The following is a 21,229-nucleotide window of genomic DNA, read 5'->3' as shown; positions in this document are numbered from 1 at the left end:
TTCCCTGAACGCAGCAGAGTTTAATACCCGGGTTTCCCAGGTTCCCTGAACGCAGCAGAGTTTAATGTTCGTATTTCCCAGGTTCCCTGAACGCAGCAGCAGCTCCTGCAGCTGGTGCTCGTATTTCCCAGGTTCCCTGAACGCAGCAGCGTTAGCCGTTAGCAGGACTGGTGCTCGTATTTCCCAGGTTCCCTGAACGCAGCAGCGTTAGCCGTTAGCAGGACTGGTGCTCGTATTTCCCAGGTTCCCTGAACGCAGCAGCAGCTCCTGCAGCTGGTGCTCGTATTTCCCAGGTTCCCTGAACGCAGCAGTGTTAGCCGTTAGCAGGACTGGTGGTCGTATTTCCCAGGTTCCCTGAACGCAGCAGCGTTAGCCGTTAGCAGCACGTCGCTAACATGCAGCTCGCTCTCAGCAAGACGTTCGGGCAGAAACCCATGAAGTTCCAGCTGGAAACGGAGGGAGACTTCTACATGGTGGGGTCGGAGGTGAGTGTCACCTGCTGGAGCCTGCTGGGGCCGGTTTTTCCTGGTTTTATCTGGTTTTAGGAGCTGCTGCTGCAGAGGCTGCAGCCTGATTTATGGTCCTGCGTCACATCGACGCAGAGCCTACGGCGTAGGCTCTGCGTCGACGTGACGCAGAACCATAAATCACCCAACGAGCCGCTGCGTTTATAAACAAAGAGAAAATTCAGTTAAAGCAAAAAAACAACTGTTTCTGTGAATAATAATCATAAATAAAATCTATTGTTCCGTGTTCTTGTTCTCTCCCGTCGGGACGGGGATCAATCAGCGTAAAAACACGGATATTTCTCTCTTTTTCTTCATTTATTTTCCTTTAAGATCATTTTGCAGAAAGTTCCCAGGTAAAAACCTAAAATGATGATAAAATAATAAATGACAATTATGGCCATAAAGCCGTTCTAATGTATCCAAATAAATAATAAATGTACATTATGAAGCCTTTTATGCAATAATGTTATAATTCCACCCTAAATAACGTCATTAAGCAACAATTCAGCTCCTTAAATTACCATAAATAATTAGTTCATCAATCCATGATAAATGTTTGTCTATTATCAAACCAAATAACCGGGCTGTAGTTTGTTTACTTTATGAATGAATGGCGTTTACTGCAAAAGACAACTTCATCTCCCAGAATGCATCACGCGCTGAAACCCGGAAGTGCCTACGGTTAGATTTTACAGCAGCAACTTTTAACACCAATTAACACCAATTAACACTAATTAACACCACAAACGCTGTCATGAATAATGTCTGCTCCATATAGAAAAAGAACAAAATAAAATGCACATTATTAATAATAAAGGTCAATTAAACACAACATGTATACATAAAAAAAAAAAAATATATATATATATATATATATATATATACAAAAAATACATATATATGTATTAATAAAATAAATATGACACGTTAAAATATAAATGATATATATTATATATAAAAAAAGTATTTCTGAGCCTAATAATAAAAATATATACATATAATATATATATATAATGTATTAATAAACTAAATATATAATATATTAAAATATCTATTATATATTAACGCAGGGTTAGCAGTGAGCGTGGTTTCCATGGCAACGCTGGTTTCCCTGTAGTTAATTAAGTCGACGTTACAAGTCATAATAATAATAATAACAATGTGTTTTTAAAACGCGTTCGCAGCAGAAAGAGGACGATATAGTTTGTTCTGATGCAAATATTTAAACCAGGACTCGAGTCTACGATTCGTGTATTTAATTCATGTATTGGATTCGTGTATTTTAGGTGTTTTAGCGTTTTTTCGTGCGTTTTTTCATGCGTGCGTTTTTTCGTGCGTTTTCGACATTTCAACTTTTTTCTTGAAATTTCTACTTCTTTGCTCAACATTTTGACTTTTCCTCGACATTTCACTTTTTTTCTCTCAAAATTTGGCCTTTTTGTTTTCGATATTTTGACTTTTTTCGTCGATATTTTGACGATTTTATTCTTGCAACGTTACAACTTTATTCTTGCAACTTTACGACTTTATCCTCATAAATTACGACTTTATTCTCATAAATTACGACTTTATTCTCGTAAATTACGACTTTATTCTCATACATTTTTATGAGTTTTTCATGCGTTTTTTCATGCGTGCTGGACTTTTTTCGTGCGTTTTTTTGTGCATGACTTTTTTCGTGTATTTTTTCATGCGTTTTTTCGTGACGCCTCAGAACAGAAGGGGTTTTAATGAATCTCTCTGTTTTTACTCCAACACGTGTCCTTTTTTCTTCTTTTCCAGGTTGGAAACTACCTGCGAATGTTCCGAGGTTCGTTGTATAAAAGATATCCGTCGTTGTGGAGACGACTCGCGTCGGTGGAGGAGAGGAAGAAGATCGTAGCGTCGTCGCACGGTGAGAGTTTATCTTTAGTTTCTGGATTAAAACATCAACGTATCCAAGTTGAAATGACTCCAGTAATCGAATATTTATATATTTATAAAGGCTAATTTATGAGAATTGTTTTGTTTTCTTGTTTTTCTACTTTAGCCACTAGCGTTACGCTGCTAAAGGCTAATTTCTGAGAATTGTTTTGTTTTCTTGTTTTTCTACTTTAGCCACTAGCGTTACGCTGCTAAAGGATAATTTATGAGAATTGTTTGGTTGTTTTTCTACTTTAGCCACTAGCGTTACGCTGCTAAAGGCTAGTTTATGAGAATTGTTTTGTGTTCTTGTTTTTCTACTTTAGCCACCAGCGTTACGCTGCTAAAGGCTAATTTATGAGAATTGTTTGGTTTTGTTGTTTTTCTACTTTAGCCACCAGCGTTACGCTGCTAAAGGCTAATTTATGAGAATTGTTTTGTTGTTTTTCTACTTTAGCCACTAGCGTTACGCTGCTAAAGGCTAATTTATGAGAATTGTTTTCTTGTTTTTCTACTTTAGCCACTAGCGTTACGCTGCTAAAGGCTAATTTATGAGAATTGTTTTGTTGTTTTTCTACTTTAGCCACTAGCGTTACGCTGCTAAAGGCTAATTTATGAGAATTGTTTTATTTTCTTGTTTTTCTACTTTAGCCACTAGCGTTACGCTGCTAAAGGCTAATTTATGAGAATTGTTTTGTTGTTTTTCTACTTTAGCCACCAGCGTTACGCTGCTAAAGGCTAATTTATGAGAATTGTTTTGTTGTTTTTCTACTTTAGCCACTAGCGTTACGCTGCTAAAGGCTAATTTATGAGAATTGTTTTCTTGTTTTTCTACTTTAGCCACTAGCGTTACGCTGCTAAAAGCTAATTTATGAGAATTGTTTTCTTGTTTTTCTACTTTAGCCACCAGCGTTACGCTGCTAAAGGCTAATTTATGAGAATTGTTTTGTTGTTTTTCTACTTTAGCCACTAGCGTTACGCTGCTAAAAGCTAATTTATGAGAATTGTTTTGTTGTTTTTCTACTTTAGCCACTAGCGTTACGCTGCTAAAGGCTAATTTATGAGAATTGTTTTGTTGTTTTTCTACTTTAGCCACTAGCGTTACGCTGCTAAAGGCTAATTTATGAGAATTGTTTTGTTGTTTTTCTACTTTAGCCACTAGCGTTACGCTGCTAAAAGCTTCAGAGTGTGAGGAAATCTTCGAGGGCAACGATGAGAAATACAAGGCTGTTTCCATCAGCACGGAGCCGCCGGCCTTCGTCAGGTAAAACCGTTATTACTGCATTTCTGATATTTACCTTGTTTTCAGGCTCAACTCTTAACTCGTTCGTTCTTTCTTTCTTTTCTTTTATTACATTTTCTATTTTGTATGGAAAGGGCATGGAACACATACAGAAAAGACATGTAAAAGAGAAAAATTACATCTTTATACATGGAGTCGTTTTCTCCAACAGTCTCTGAAACAGTAGAAATTAAATACATAATTAATTAATTAAAATAATTTAATGAAATAAATAAAATTGTAAATACCTAAATATAAAATTTACTATACAATTAAATGTGTCATTAAATTATTACATTTTGAATATTTCATTGGATATTTCATTTAATTATTTCATTACACATTTAATTATTTCATTACACATTTAATTATTTCATGGTTCCTGCATTGGCACATCTTTAATTTATTTAAACTGTCACTTTATTTTCTAATTGTATATTAAATAAATTACTTATTAAGATATTTCCAATGTTATTTATTTCATTGTACATTTATTCAATGATTTAAATAATTATGTATTTATTTAATTTGGACCGTTTCAGCGTTCCAGACTTTTCCCTTTCTTTTTTTTTTGCGGGAAAGAAAGCAATTGGTCCGAGGGTGAATTATAGGTGATAAATATTGTGCAGCTTGATGTTTTGGCATTTACATAGACAACTGTAACATTTTATGGACAGTTATTTGGAAGGTCATTTATGTGTAGACTGAATAACAAGTGGTCCCGAGACTGAACCTTGAGGGACACCATAAGAGTTTTGTGTTGTGTACGTTAACACCCTGTTTTCTCTGTGTGGTGTGTGACTCTATCAAGGATAAGGATAATTATATATTATTCCTCAGACAGAAACCAGATCCTCTGAATCTTGTGTGTTTTATTTCTCTTCTTAAGGGAACAGAAAGTGAAGCGCAGCAGCCAGTGGGTTCCCACTCTTCCCAGCAGTTCCCACCATCTCGACGCCGTCCCGTCCTCCACCACCATCAACCGGAACAGACTGGGCCGCGACAAGAAGAGGACCTTCCCCCTGTGGTGAGAAACACTGGAAACACGGTGAAAACACGCTAAAAACATGCTAAAAACACGCTAAAAACATGCTAAAAACAATCACCTTCCCCCTGTGGTGAGAAACACTGGAAACACGGTGAAAACACGCTAAAAACACTCTAAAAACATGCTAAATACACGCTAAAAACATGCTAAAAACACTGAAAAACACGCTAAAAACACTTTAAATACACTCACCTTCCCCCTGTGGTGAGAAAACCACTGAAAACACGGTGAAAACACGCTAAAAACACGCTAAATACATGCTAAAAACACGCTAAAAACACTTTAAATACACTCACCTTCCCCCTGTGGTGAGAAACACTGGAAACACGGTGAAAACACTCTAAAAACACGCTAAAAACACTTTAAATACACTCACCTTCCCCCTGTGGTGAGAAACACTGGAAACACGGTGAAAACACGCTAAAAACACTCTAAAAACATGCTAAAAACACGCTAAAAACACTTTAAATACACTCACCTTCCCCCTGTGGTGAGAAACACTGGAAACACGGTGAAAACACGCTAAAAACACGCTAAAAACACTCTAAAAACACGCTAAAAACACTCTAAAAACATGCTAAAAACACGCTTAAAACACTTTAAATACACTCACCTTCCCCCTGTGGTGAGAAACACTGGAAACACGGTGAAAACACGCTAAAAACACGCTAAAAACACACTAAAAACATGCTAAAAACACGCTAAAAACACTTTAAATACACTCACCTTCCCCCTGTGGTGAGAAACACTGGAAACACGGTGAAAACACGCTAAAAACACGCTAAAAACACTTTAAATACACTCACCTTCCCCCTGTGGTGAGAAACACTGGAAACACGGTGAAAACACGCTAAAAACACACTAAAAACACGCTAAAACACTTTAAATACACTCACCTTCCCTCTGTTGTGGGAGAAAAACACGTTAAAAACACACTAAAAACATGCTAAAAACAATCACCTTCCCCCTGTGGTGAGAAAACACTAAAAACACGCTAAAAACACGCTAAATACATGCTAAAAACACGCTAAAAACACAATAAAAACACTAAAAACATGCTAAAAACAATCACCTTCCCCCTGTGGTGAGAACACGCTAAAAACATGCTAAAAACACGCTAAATACATGCTAAAAACACGCTAAAAACACACTAAAAACACACCTAAAACACTTTAAATACACTCACCTTCCCTCTATGGTGGGAGAAAAACACGTTAAAAACATGCTAAAAACAATCACCTTCCCCCTGTGGTGAGAAAACACTAAAAACACGCTAAAAACAATCACCTTCCCCCTGTGGTGAGAAAACACTAAAAACACGCTAAAAACACGCTAAATACATGCTAAAAACACGCTAAAAACACAATAAAAACACTAAAAACATGCTAAAAACAATCACCTTCCCCCTGTGGTGAGAACACGCTAAAAACATGCTAAAAACACGCTAAATACATGCTAAAAACACGCTAAAAACACTTTAAATACACTCACCTTCCCCCTGTGGTGAGAAACACTAAAAACACGCTAAAAACATGCTAAAAACACGCTAAAAACACTTTAAATACACTCACCTTCCCTCTGTGGTGAGAAACACTGGAAACACGGTGAAAACACGCTAAAAACACACTAAATACACGCACCTTCCCTCTGTGGTGAGAAACACTGAAAACACGCTAAATACACACTAAAAACACGCTAAAACACGCTAAAAACACTTTAAATACACTCACCTTCCCTCTGTGGTGAGAAACACTGGAAACACGGTGAAAACACGCTAAAAACACGCTAAAAACATACTAAAAACACGCTAAAAACACACTAAAAACACGCTAAATACACGCTAAAAACACACTAAAAACACGCTAAAAACACGCTAAAAACACGCTAAGAACAATCACCTTCCCTCTGTGGTGAGAAAAACACGCTAAAAACACTTTAAATACACTCACCTTCCCTCTGTGGTGAGAAACACTAAAAACACTGAAAACACGCTAAAAACACGCTAAAAACACGATAAAAACACGATAAAAAGATCAACTCACTCCATCTGTGGGTTTTCTTGTTTAGCTCCGTTGCCGCTCCGACGGCCCGCCCACAACAGCCAATCAGATTGTACAGATTACTGAAGTAACTAGTTACTAGTTACTGACTGATAACTGGCACATTGTACAGATTACTGATGTAACTAGTAACTAGTTACTAGTTACTTTTCTCCCCACCTTTGACGACCCGGCCGTGATTACTGAAGTAACTAGTAACTGTAACTATTTCTCCCCAGTTTTGACGACCACGATCCCGCCGTGATTAATGTAGTAACTAGTAACTAGTAATAGTAACTAGTAACTGTAACTATTTCTCCCCAGCTTTGACGACCACGATCCCGCCGTCATCCATGAAAACGCGGCTCAGACTGAATCTCTGGTTCCGATCCGGCTGGACATGGAGATCGAAGGACAGAAGCTGCGGGACGCCTTTACCTGGAACATGAACGGTAATTAATTATAATTAATTATAATTCAATATACGCCTTTACCTGGAACATGAACGGTAAATATTAAATATAATTAATTATAATTAAATATATACGCCTTTACCTGGAACATGAACGGTAATTAATTATAATTAAATATATATAAATATATACGCCTTTACCTGGAACATGAACAGTAATTAATTATAATTAAATATATATAAATATATACGCCTTTACCTGGAATATGAACGGTAATTAATTATAATTATTAATAAGAATATAACTTATCTAGAGACGCCTTTACCTGGAACATGAACGGTAATTAATTATAATTATTAATAAAAATATAACTTATCTAGAGACGCCTTTACCTGGAACATGAACGGTAATTAATTATAATTAATTATATATAAATATATACGCCTTTACCTGGAACATGAACGGTAATTAATTATAATTATTAATAAAAATATAACTTATCTAGAGACGCCTTTACCTGGAACATGAACGGTAATTAATTATAATTATTAATAAAAATATAACTTATCTAGAGACGCCTTTACCTGGAACATGAACGGTAATTAATTATAATTAAATATATATAAATATATACGCCTTTACCTGGAACATGAACGGTAATTAATTATAATTAAATATATATAAATATATACGCCTTTACCTGGAACATGAACGGTAAATATTAAATATAATTAATTATAATTAAATATATAAATATCTAGAGACGCCTTTACCTGGAATATGAACGGTAATTAATTATAATGAAATATATATAAATATATACGCCTTTACCTGGAACATGAACGGTAATTAATTATAATTAATTATAATTAAATATAGACGCCTTTACCTGGAACATGAACGGTAAATATTAAATATAATTAATTATAATTAAATATATAAATATCTAGAGACGCCTTTACCTGGAACATGAACGGTAATTATTAAATATAATTAAATATAATTAAATATATACGCCTTTACCTGGAACATGAACGGTAATTAATTATAATTAATTATAATTAAATATATATAAATATATACGCCTTTACCTGGAACATGAACGGTAATTAATTATAATTAATTATAATTAAATATAGACGCCTTTACCTGGAACATGAACGGTAATTAATTATAATTAAATATATATAAATATATACGCCTTTACCTGGAACATGAACGGTAATTAATTATAATTAATTATAATTAAATATAGATGCCTTTACCTGGAACATGAATGGTAATTAATTATAATTATTAATAAAAATATAACTTATCTAGAGACGCCTTTACCTGCAACATGAACGGTAATTCTTAAATATAATTAATTATAATTAAATATATATAGATATATACGCCTTTACCTGGAACATGAACGGTAATTATTAAATATAATTAAATATATACGCCTTTACCTGGAACATGAACGGTAATTAATTATAATTAAATATATATAAATATATACGCCTTTACCTGGAACATGAACGGTAATTAATTATAATTATTAATAATTAAATATATATAAATGCATACGCCTTTACCTGGAACATGAACGGTAATTAATTATAATTATTAATAAAAATATAACTTATCTAGAGACGCCTTTACCTGGAATATGAACGGTAATTAATTATAATTAAATATAGTACTGGCTCGTACCGGCCACAATACATGACAGTAAACATGGCAACCAAGCCGGACATAAATGTCGAGAAAAAAGTCGAAATGCGAAATTAAAAAGGAAAGGATAAAGGGATAAAAAAAAGAGGAACAAAAAAAATAAATAAAGAGGGAAAAAGATGGAAAAAAAGGAAAAAAAAGTGGAAAAAAATTAAAGAAGGAAGAAAAAAAGGGAAAAAAAGGGAAAAAAAGGGAAAAAAGGTCAAACATTGTTGATAAAGCTCCAGGAGCCACCAGGGCGGCGCTAAAGAGCTGCATGTGTCGCCTGTTTGTGTTTCTGCAGAGAAGCTGATGACGCCGGAGATGTTTGCAGAGATTCTGTGTGACGACCTGGACCTGAACCCGTTGGCCTTCGTTCCCGCCATCGCGTCGGCCATTCGGCAGCAGATCGAGTCGTATCCGACGGACAGTATTCTGGAGGAGGAGGCGGATCAGAGGGTTATTATCAAGGTAAAAATAAATAAATAAATAAAAATAAATAAAAAAATAAATATAATAAATATATAAATATATACAATATACAAATATATCTGTAAATAAATATATACAGATCAGAGGGTTATTATCAAGGTAAAGATATAAATATATACAGATCAGAGGGTTATTATCAAGGTAAAGAGATATAAATATATACAGATCCGAGGGTTATTATCAAGGTAAAGATATATAAATATATACAGATGAGAGGGTTATTATCAAGGTAAAGACATAAATATATACAGATCCGAGGGTTATTATCAAGGTAAAGATATAAATCTCATAGACAATGAAGCTGAACATCCACGTGGGGAACATCTCCCTAATCCCTCACCGTAGTTGTGAGAAAAAGCCAAGAAAATGTGTAAAAAAAATGGAAATGTCGAGAAAAAAGTCAAAATATTGCGAAAAAAGTAAAAAAAATGATCGAGAAAAAAGTCGAAATGTTAAACACACGAAAAAAACGCACGAAAGAATGCACGCATGAAAAAACGCACTAATGCATGAAAAAATGCATGCACGCGCGAAAAAACGCACACACGAAAAACGCACGCAAGCATAAAAAAACACATGCACGAAAAAACGCACAAACGTATGAAAAAACGCACGGAAAAACGCATGCACGCGCAAAAAAAACGCACGCACAAAAAAAGGCACAAAGAAACGCACGAACGCATGAAAAGACGCACGCACGAAAACCGCACGCACGCACGAAAAAACGCACGTGCGGAAAAAACGTACGAACGCATGAAAAAACGCACAAAATAACGCACGCACGAAAAACGCATGAAAAAACGCACGCACGAAGAAATGCACGAAAAAACGCATGCATGCACAAAAAAAACGCACGAACGCATGAAAAAACGCACGGAAAAACGCACGCACGCGCAAAAAAACGCACGCACGCACAAAAAAAGGCACAAAAAAACGCACGAACGCATGAAAAAACGCACGCACGAAAACCGCACGCACGCACGAAAAAAACGTACGAACGCATGAAAAAACGCACAAAATAACGCACGCACGAAAAACGCATGAAAAAACGCACGCACGAAGAAATGCACGAAAAAACGCACAAACGCATGAAAAAACGCACGCACACACGAAAACCGCACGCACGAAAAAATGCACGAACGCACGAAAAAACGCACGTACGCACGAAAAAACGTACAGACTAACGCACGAAAAACGCACGAAAAAACACGCACTCACGAAAAAAAGGAAATTTTGTGTCGAAGAAGAAAGTTGAAATGTCGAGAAAAAAGTCAAACTTTTGTGAAAAAAGTTCAGGTTTATCTCTCTCGTGGACCAGTTTGAGTGGGACATGTCTGGTCATTAATCGTAGTTAATCGTAGATAATTAATCATAGTTAATCGTAGATAATTAATCGTGTATTTGATTGTGTTTCAGCTGAACATCCACGTGGGGAACATCTCATTGGTCGATCAGTTTGAGTGGGACATGTCTGGTCATTAATCGTAGTTAATCGTAGATAATTAATCGTAGTTAATCGTAGATAATTAATTGTAGTTAATCGTAGATAATTAATCGTAGTTTTGTGTTTATTCCAGCTGAACATCCACGTGGGGAACATCTCATTGGTCGACCAGTTTGAGTGGGACATGTCTGGTCATTAATTGTAGTTAATCGTAGATAATTAATCGTAGTTTTGTGTTTATTCCAGCTGAACATCCACGTGGGGAACATCTCATTGGTCGACCAGTTTGAGTGGGACATGTCTGAGCGGGAAAACTCTCCCGAGTCGTTCGCGCTGAAACTTTGCTCGGAGCTCGGACTGGGTGGAGAGTTCGTTACCACGATCGCGTACAGTATCCGCGGACAACTGAGCTGGCACCAGAGGACCTACGCCTTCAGGTAATAATAATAATAATAATAATAACTAAAGCTGCACCAGAGGACCTACGCCTTCAGGTAAATATTATAATAATTATTAATATTATTATTAATAAACTGAGCTGGCACCAGAGGACCTACGCCTTCAGGTAATTATTAATAATTATTAATATTATTATGAATAAACTGAGCTGGCACCAGAGGACCTACGCCTTCAGGTAATTATTAATAATTATTAATATTATTATGAATAAACTGAGCTGGCACCAGAGGACCTACGCCTTCAGGTAATTATTAATAATTATTAATATTATTATGAATAAACTGAGCTGGCACCAGAGGACCTACGCCTTCAGGTAATTATTAATAATAATTATTAATAATATAATAAACTGAGCTGGCACCAGAGGACCTACGCTTTCAGGTAATTATTAATAATAATTATTAATAATATAATAAACTGAGCTGGCACCAGAGGACCTACGCTTTCAGGTAATTATTAATAATAATTATTAATAATATAATAAACTGAGCTGGCACCAGAGGACCTACGCTTTCAGGTAATTATTAATAATAATTATTAATAATATAATAAACTGAGCTGGCACCAGAGGACCTACGCTTTCAGGTAATTATTAATAATAATTATTAATAATATAATAAACTGAGCTGGCACCAGAGGACCTACGCCTTCAGGTAATTATTAATTATTATTATTAATATTAATAAACTGAGCTGGCACCAGAGGACCTACGCCTTCAGGTAATTATTAATTATTATTAATAATAAACTGAGCTGGCACCAGAGGACCTACGCTTTCAGGTAATTATTAATTATTATTAATATTATTATTAATAAACTGAGCTGGCACCAGAGGACCTACGCCTTCAGGTAATTATTAATTATTATTAATATTATTATTAATAAACTGAGCTGCACCAGAGGACCTATGCCTTCAGGTAAATATTAATAATTATTAATATTATTATTAATAAACTGAGCTGGCACCAGAGGACCTACGCTTTCAGGTAATTATTATAATAATTATTAATAATATTATTATTAATAAACTGTGCTGGCACCAGAGGACCTACGCCTTCAGGTAATTATTAATTATTATTAATATTATTATTAATAAACTGAGCTGGCACCAGAGGACCTACGCTTTCAGGTAATTATTATAATAATTATTAATAATATAATAAACTGAGCTGGCACCAGAGGACCTACGCCTTCAGGTAATTATTATAATAATTATTAATATTAATAAACTGAGCTGGCACCAGAGGACCTACGCCTTCAGGTAATAGTAGTAGTAGTAATAATAATAATAATAACTAAAGCTGCACCAGAGGACGTACACCTTGTGTTGTTTTCGGGGTAAAGGAAGGAGGAAAGAAGAAGGAAGGAAGGAAGGGAGAAAAGAGGAAGAGAGCAGGAGGAAAGAAGGACAAAGGGGAAAAAGGAAGGAAGGAAGGGAGAAAAGAAGGAAGGGAAGAAGGAAAGAGAATTAGGTCATTTTGACCCGAAGACAGTACAAGGGTTAAGGCTTAGCTACCAATATCAATGCCATTTGCACTCATGTATTGTAGGGCTTGGTCGCCAAGGTGCATTCTGGGACGTGGCGGCCATGTTGGCAGCCTCGTGAGTGTAAACAAACAGCAGTGTAGCAGCAGTGTGCTAGCACGGAACGCCAAAAAAACATGTTAAAATGCCGGAAAGGAACTGGAATTTACTGGGAACCTTAAACAAGGAAGGCAGGGATAAAATAATGATTATTAACGGTTTAGATCCGTATGAAATCCCTTCTAAAGGGACGAGGTTTTACTGCCGCAGTTCTGCACAACCCACGTCTTCGGCTAGCTCGTTAGCCTGTTTGGCAGCTGCTTCGGTAAAAGTGTTTCAATCAATTAGTATTCCGACATTTCCAACATGGCAAAAAGAAAAAAGAAAAAAAGGCGAAAAAAAAGAAAAAAAGGCGAAATAAAAAAAAGGCGAAATTTCGAGGGAAAAAAAGGCGAAATTTCAAGAAAAAAAGGTGACATTTCGAGAAAAAAAGGTGAAATTTCAAGAACAAAAGAGAAAAAAAGAGAAAAAAGGGCGAAAAAAAGAAAGAAAAAGAGGAAAAAAAATTGAAAAAAAAATTGAAAAAAAGGCGAAAAATTGCGAAAAAAAGGTAAAAAAAAAAAAAGAAAAAAAGGCTAAAACATGGCGGCTCCGCCAGGTGATGACGCACCAAAACTTCTACTTTTATGGAGGGACCGTGGTTCCCATGGTTCCCATGGTTCCCATGGCAACAGTCAGGACCGTCTGATTTGATTTTTGTCCCGTGTTTCCAGCGAGAATCCTCTTTGATTGGTTTTTGTCTGATTGGTTTTTGTCTGATTGATTGATTGATTGGTTTTTGTCTGATTGATTGATTGTTTTTTGTCGGATTGATTGATTGGTTTTTGTCTGATTGATTTTTGTCTGATTGATTGATTGGTTTTTGTCTGATTGATTTGTTTTTGTCTGATTGATTTGTTTTTGTCTGATTGATTTGTTTTTGTCTGATTGATTGGTTTTTGTCTGATTGATTGGTTTTTGTCTGATTGATTGGTTTTTGTCTGATTGATTGATTTGTCTGATTGATTGATTTGTTTTTGGCTGATTGATTTGTTTTTGTCTGATTGATTGATTTGTTTTTGTCTGATTGATTTGTTTTTGTCTGATTGATTGGTTTTTGTCTGATTGATTGATTGGTTTTTGTCTGATTGATTTTTGTCTGATTGATTGATTTGTCTGATTGATTGATTGGTTTTTGTCTGATTGATTGGTTTTTGTCTGATTGATTGATTTGTCTGATTGATTGATTGGTTTTTGTCTGATTGATTGGTTTTTGTCTGATTGATTGATTTGTCTGATTGATTGATTGGTTTTTGTCTGATTGATTGATTTTTGTCTGATTGATTGATTTGTCTGATTGATTGATTTGTTTTTGTCTGATTGATTTGTTTTTGTCTGATTGATTGATTTTTGTCTGATTGATTGATTGATTGGTTTTTGTCTGATTGGTTTTTGTCTGATTGATTGATTGATTTTTGTCTCATTGGTTGGTTTTTGTCCCCTTGTGTCTCCAGCGAGAATCTTCTTTGATTGATTTTTGTCTGATTGATTGATTGATTGATTGGTTTTTGTCTTGATTGATTGATTGGTTTTTGTCTGATTGATTGATTGATTGATTGATTGATTGATTAGTTTTTATCATCTGTCTCCAGCGAGAATCCTCTTTGATTGGATTTTGTCTGATTGATTGATTGATTGATTGATTGGTTTTTGTCCTCTGTCTCCAGCGAGAATCCTCTTTGATTGGTTTTTGTCTGATTGATTGATTGATTGATTGATTGATTGATTGATTGATTGATTGATTGATTGATTGATTGATTGATTGGTTTTCGTCCTCTGTCTCCAGCGAGAATCCTCTCCCCACGGTGGAAATCGCCATCCGTAACACGGGCGACGCCGACCAGTGGTGCCCCCTGCTGGAGACGCTGACGGACGCAGAGATGGAGAAGAAGATCCGGGACCAGGACCGGAACACCAGGTGAATACTGGGCTCTGATTGGCTGCCAGGTGGTAACCACGGCAACGGGGATTCAGAGAAGAAGAGCCGGCTACCAAAAAAGAGGAAATGTCGAGGAAAAAAGAGAGGAAAAAAGGCCAAATTTGAAGGAAAAAAGGCCAAATTTGAAGGAAAAAAGGCCAAATTTGAAGGAAAAAAGGCCAAATTTGAAGGAAAAAAAGCCAAATTTGAAGGAAAAAGCTAAATTTGAATGAAAAAAAGGCCAAATTTGAAGGAAAAAAGGCCAAATTTTGAAGGAAAAAAGACCACATTTTTAAGGAGAAAAGGTGAAATTTGAAGGAAAAAATGCCAAATTTTGAGAAAAAAAAGGCGAAATTTGAAGGAAAAAAGGCGAAAAAAAGAGGAAAAAAGGCCAAATTTCGACTTTATTCTTGAAATTTTGATGATGATAACGTTCACCTCGTCGGGCATTATTATCCCTTACTTATTGATCTTTTTCCTCCCTTTCTAACCGTCCAGGCGCATGAGGCGACTGGCCAACACCGCCCCCTCCTGGTAGGAGGACGAACCTCCGCCGGAGCAGCAGAAGAGGAAAATCCACCAACAACGACCCGTCTCACCTGCAGGACGTCCTGGAGCCGTCACCGGAGGAACCCTAACCCTAACCCAACACCGCCCCCTCCTGGTAGGAGGACGAACCTCCGCCGGAGCAGCAGAAGAAGAAAATCCACCAACAACGACCCGTCTGCAGGACGTCCTGGAGCCGTCACCGGAGGAACCGAAGGAGCCCTAACCCCAACCCAACAACGACCCGTCTCACCTGCAGGACGTCCTGGAGCCGTCACCGGAGGAACCGAAGGAGCCCTAACCCCAACCCAACAACGACCCGTCTCACCTGCAGGACGTCCTGGAGCCGTGACTGGAGGAACCAGAGGAACCGAAGGAGCCCTAACCCTAACCCAACGACGACCCGTCTCACCTGCAGGACGTCCTGGAGCCGTGACCGGGGGAACCAGAGGAACCCTAACCCCAACCCAACAACGACCCGTCTCACCTGCAGGACGTCCTGGAGCCGTCACCGGAGGAACATTAACCCTAACCCAACAACCACCGTCTCACCTGCAGGACGTCCTGGAGCCGGAGGAGACTCCGTTTCACACCGACCGCCGGACGGAGAGAAACATTGGGACATTCCTCACTTCGTCACTTCGTCACATTCGTCCTCCGTTTTTCTGCCGCAGCTTTACATCCGTAACCGAGTCGTGTTCGTGTTTCCTCTCGTCTCCTCTGACTGCGTTTCCATCTTTTAAAACCGGAATATTAACCCGGTTTTGTTCGTATTCCGGTTTTTAAAAACCCCAAAATGACCCCTGGAATATTTGGTGGGGATATTACGGAAGATTATCAGGGCAGGAGAGAAATAAAAACAACATTTTAGAGGAGGAAGTTTTATTTTTCATTATGCACTTTGAGAAAAAAGTCCAAATTTCATGCATAAAGTGTAAATGTTTTTGGTTCTGCTGGTTCTAGTCCTGGTCCGTGTGCATGTTAAACCTGCTAGACCTGCTCGTATCGATCCCCCCGTCGTCATGGTGCCTCACTCGATCGATCGATCGATCGTATCGATCACCTGATCGATCACCTGATCGATCAGAAACGCCGCTGATATTGATTGTACAGGAAACCGAAACCAGCGGTGTCTTTTTAAGCTGTTAATGATGTTCATGTAATAATGTTGTATCTCATTCTTTACTTTCGTACATTCGTATTTTACCTTTATAGTGGACTTTTTTTTTGTTTTTTTAAATAAAAATACACAATAAAAAGAAAATGTGTTGCAAAGGAAAATCTCTGAGATTTATTAAGTAAATCTGCAAAGAAACAACTAACTTAACAGCCTTTACTGTTTATGATGTGACATAAGAAAAACTTAGAAACAAATATGATTTTAATTGTTGGGGAAAAAGTATTAAAGTTATAATTAGTGGATATAATTAGCACTCTAATTATTGCTCAGGCTTATTTATTAATTCTTCCGTATAAACTTCGGCGTGTAACTAGTCCCGCAGCTTTGAGAAAACGCGAAAAGTAAAAATGTAGAAACGTAGACATAGGTGTTGGGATTCATAAAATGTGACTTTGACAGGCGGGGTATGCAAAACATTTAAACGGGGGGGATAGAGCGGCGCCAATACCTGTCTCAGTCTCCATTCACTGTAATGTACACACACACACACACACACACACACACACACACACACACACACACACACACACACACACACACACACACACACACACACACACTGATCACACACTGTCACACACTGTCACACACTGTCACACACACACACACACACACACACACACACACACACACTGCATGCTAGCCTACAGTGAGGTAGAGGGGGGCACACACACACACTGCATGCTAGCTTTCAGTGAGGTAGAGGGGGCACACACACACACACACACACACTGATAACACACACACACACACTGATAACACACACACACACACTGCATGCTAGCTTACAGTGAGGTAGAGGGGGCACACACACACACACACACTGCATGCTAGCTTTCAGTGAGGTAGAGGGGGCACACACACACACACACACACACACTGATAACACACACACACACTGCATGCTAGCTTACAGTGAGGTAGAGGGGGCAGGACCGTCCCTAAAATCCATGTTGCGCTCTCACTGTACAGAATCGGATAAAGTTTGGGAGGAGGGAGTACCGTGGTTGATGTGGCATCAAGAGAGGTCGTCCAGGAGGAGGGAGTACAGTGGTTGATGTTGCATCAAGAGAGTTCGTTTGGGAGGAGGGAGTACTGTGGTTGATGTTGCATCAAGAGAGGTCATCCAGGAGGAGGGAGTACAGTGGTTGATGTTGCATCAAGAGAGGTCATCCAGGAGGAGGGAGTACTGTGGTTGATGTTGCATCAAGAGAGGTCGTTTGGGAGGAGGGAGTACAGTGGTTGATGTTGCATCAAGAGAGGTCGTCCAGGAGGAGGGAGTACTGTGGTTGATGTTGCATCAAGAGAGGTCATCCAGGAGGAGGGAGTACAGTGGTTGATGTTGCATCAAGAGAGGTCGTTTGGGAGGAGGGAGTACTGTGGTTGATGTTGCATCAAGAGAGGTCATCCAGGAGGAGGGAGTACTGTGGTTGATGTTGCATCAAGAGAGGTCATCCAGGAGGAGGGAGTACAGTGGTTGATGTTGCATCAAGAGAGGTCGTCCAGGAGGAGGGAGTACAGTGGTTGATGTTGCATCAAGAGAGGTCGTCCAGGAGGAGGGAGTACTGTGGTTGATGTTGCATCAAGAGAGGTCATCCAGGAGGAGGGAGTACAGTGGTTGATGTTGCATCAAGAGAGGTCGTTTGGGAGGAGGGAGTACTGTGGTTGATGTTGCATCAAGAGAGGTCGTCCAGGAGGAGGGAGTACAGTGGTTGATGTTGCATCAAGAGAGGTCGTCCAGGAGGAGGGAGTACTGTGGTTGATGTTGCATCAAGAGAGGTCGTTTGGGAGGAGGGAGTACTGTGGTTGATGTTGCATCAAGAGAGGTCATCCAGGAGGAGGGAGTACAGTGGTTGATGTTGCATCAAGAGAGGTCGTCCAGGAGGAGGGAGTACTGTGGTTGATGTTGCATCAAGAGAGGTCGTTTGGGAGAGCACGGGTTTCAGCCCAAATGACCAGGGGCCTCATGTACAAAGACTTGCGTGGATTTCCTACTGAAACATGGCGTACGCTTAAATCCAGAAAACGTCCTACGCACAAAAAAATCCAGATGTATGAAACTGTGCGTAGGCATGAATCCAAGCACATTTCCTTTGTACATCCCAATCAACGTGGAATTGAGCGCACATGTAGGAGTACCAGACTCTTCCCTGTCCACGCCTACATTTAAATATGCAAATGTATTTAAATATGTTTCCCTGTTTAATTGCACCATGATACAAGGAGCTGTGTCATCAACACAACTATCCAGACTTTGATGACAAGCTGGTGACATCATTAATTAGAATCAGGTGTGTTAAAGCAGTAACTAAAACATGCAGGACACCGGCCCTTCTGGGATTCAGTTTGACACCTCTGACATATTTGTTTATTTTTTTTTAATATTCTTTATTTCATTCAAAAAAATAAAATAATTCAATACAAATACAAATGTTCTTAACTCGTGAATGAAAAACAAGCAGAAAGAAGAAGAATCTTATCTGATCTGCCCCTTTTTCCAAGAAATAACTTCACAAATAACATAAATTAATCATATAATCTGTACATTAATGGAATGAAAATGCTTCCTGTTAACGTACACATATTCATCCAGTGATGGTGCTTTTATAGCAATGTGTGTGCAGTCGATAGCTCCCATTACGTTAGGAAAACCGGCTAAATATTCTTTCTGTTCTTACTGCGCCATTTGTGATATCTTCTAACACTGCCAAAGCTGCCATTGTTGTTAACGGTATTTCTGCACCACTTTGCTTTTATATCCACTCTGTAATTGCAGACAGTTGAATGTGTTAATTGTTCATCAGTGTGTCTCTGATGTGCACATCACTCTGAGGGCTAATTGTTTTCACATTATTAACAGTTTCCCAGCATCACCTCTAAGTGTCGCCAACGGACCAATAGCTGTGGAAACGTGCGTACGCCAGCCATGAAGTTGGCGTCGGGCACCGCACATTTCCACGCTCATTTCACTCTTGATACATCTGAACGTTTGCGTGGAAAAGGGCGTACGCCATGGTTTTGTGCGTACGCACCCTTTGTACATGAGGCCCCTGGTGTTTGGTCACAAGGTTCCTGGTCCTATGGCTATTTTGGAGGACGGCTGGTCAGTAGCTGAACCCCCTAAAAGTCTTCTGGACTATGTCAATGGGTTTAGACGACGGCTGATTTTGTCAGTGGAAAGTGCAAAGGAGAATTTAGAACTGTCACAGAACAAAATGAAATCTCTGCATGACAGGCGTGCAGAGCCGAGGCAGTTTAAAGCTGGAGATCAAGTTTAGCTCCTTAAGCCTATGGTAACCTCTCCTTTCCAGGCCAGATTCAGTGGTGAGACAGGTGGCCGAGCAGAACTGCACTATTGCTACTCCAGACAGTAGGAAAAAGACAAAAATGTGTCATGTTAATCTGCTATAACCCTATTACTTGAAGCGGTCTGATGGTAAAGCATTGAAAGAAGAAGGTGTTAATGTCTTTGTACAACCAGGGTGGGTGAGTTTTCATCTGTGGTATCTACTCCAGACGAGGGTGAGACTCAGGTAATTTTACAGGGTAGGTTGAACAACACAGAATCCTTGAGTACACTTAATTCTAATTTGGCATATTTGGATGAGGGAAAACGCTGTGAGTTGGTGGCTCTAATTAACCGGTATCCTACCTTATTTCACGATGTGCCCACTCGTACCCATTTAATTGAACATGATTTGGAGGTGGACGAAACGGTAGTACCTAAAAGACAGCGGTTTTATCGTGTGTCTCCTGAAAAACGTAAACGTTTCACCTTGCCTTCTAGTCGGTAAGCCTGACAAGACCTACAGATTGTGTACAGACTATCGTAAGGTCAACAATGTAACAAAGCCAGATTCTTTTCCCCTTCCACGCATGGAGGAGAGTGTAGATGAGGTAGGATCAGCAACGTATGTGAGTACATTTGACTTTTTGAAAGGATATTGGCAAGTCCCTCTGTCAAAGCGAGCACAAGAAGTTTGCGCTTTCATTACACCATCTGGTTTGTACAAATACACTGTTATGTCTTTTGGTCTGCGCAATGCGCCAGCGACTTTTCAGCGCCTCATGAATGTGGTGGTGGCTGGTTTAGAGGGATGTGCTGTATATCTAGAGGACGTTGTCATATACAGCGATACCTGGTCTGAGCACGTGCAGCGTATTAAGGCCCTCTTTGAGAGTTTGGTCTGGGCACGACTGACTATCAATTTAGCAAAATGTGAGTTTGCAAGGGCCACAGTAACTTATTTGGGCGAGGTGGTCGGGCAGGGCAGTGTGGTTCAGGATAAGGTCAACAGTGGAATATCCTCCAACTACAAAGAAAGAGTTGCTCCGGTTTATGGGCCTGGTGGGATGTTATAGGAGTTTCTGTAGGAACTTCTGGTCTGTGGCTGAGCCATTAACTAGGCTGTTCAAAAAGGTTACCACATTTATCTGGTCAACTAATTGTCAGTTGGTGTTTCAAAATCTCAAGGCTCTGTTGTGTCCAGCTCCTGTTCTGGCTGCTCCCCACCAGGATAAGTCCTTTTCTCTCCAGGTTGATGCTTCACATGTTGCAGAGCTGCAGATGAGCAGGGGGTTGGTAGAGTGGTTGCTTTCTTTTCCAAAAAGTTGAATATTTATCAGCTCAACTACTCCGTCATTGAGAAGGAGGCGCTAGGCCTAATATTAGCTTTG

At 38.7% G+C, this 21,229-nt stretch overlaps 1 protein-coding gene across 1 annotated transcript; it reads left to right on the top strand.

The window, feature by feature from the left end:
* The first annotated feature begins 329 nt into the window (after positions 1-329).
* LOC133454512 (SWI/SNF-related matrix-associated actin-dependent regulator of chromatin subfamily B member 1-like) lies at positions 330-15,468 on the top strand. The gene is made up of 9 exons (XM_061733232.1): positions 330-485; positions 2,292-2,403; positions 3,567-3,675; positions 4,583-4,720; positions 7,105-7,232; positions 9,196-9,362; positions 11,074-11,264; positions 14,695-14,826; positions 15,325-15,468. Exons 1-9 carry the CDS (start codon positions 396-398, stop codon positions 15,362-15,364), a joined length of 1,107 nt encoding a protein of 368 aa, XP_061589216.1. The 5' UTR covers positions 330-395; the 3' UTR covers positions 15,365-15,468.
* The last annotated feature ends 5,761 nt before the right edge of the window (positions 15,469-21,229 follow it).

The sequence above is a fragment of the Cololabis saira genome, chromosome 11, assembly GCF_033807715.1.
Source record: "Cololabis saira isolate AMF1-May2022 chromosome 11, fColSai1.1, whole genome shotgun sequence".
Classification (NCBI taxonomy): Eukaryota; Metazoa; Chordata; class Actinopteri; order Beloniformes; family Belonidae; genus Cololabis; species Cololabis saira.
Note: the sequence above shows the minus strand (reverse complement) of the source record. Positions and strands in the feature narration are given on the sequence as shown.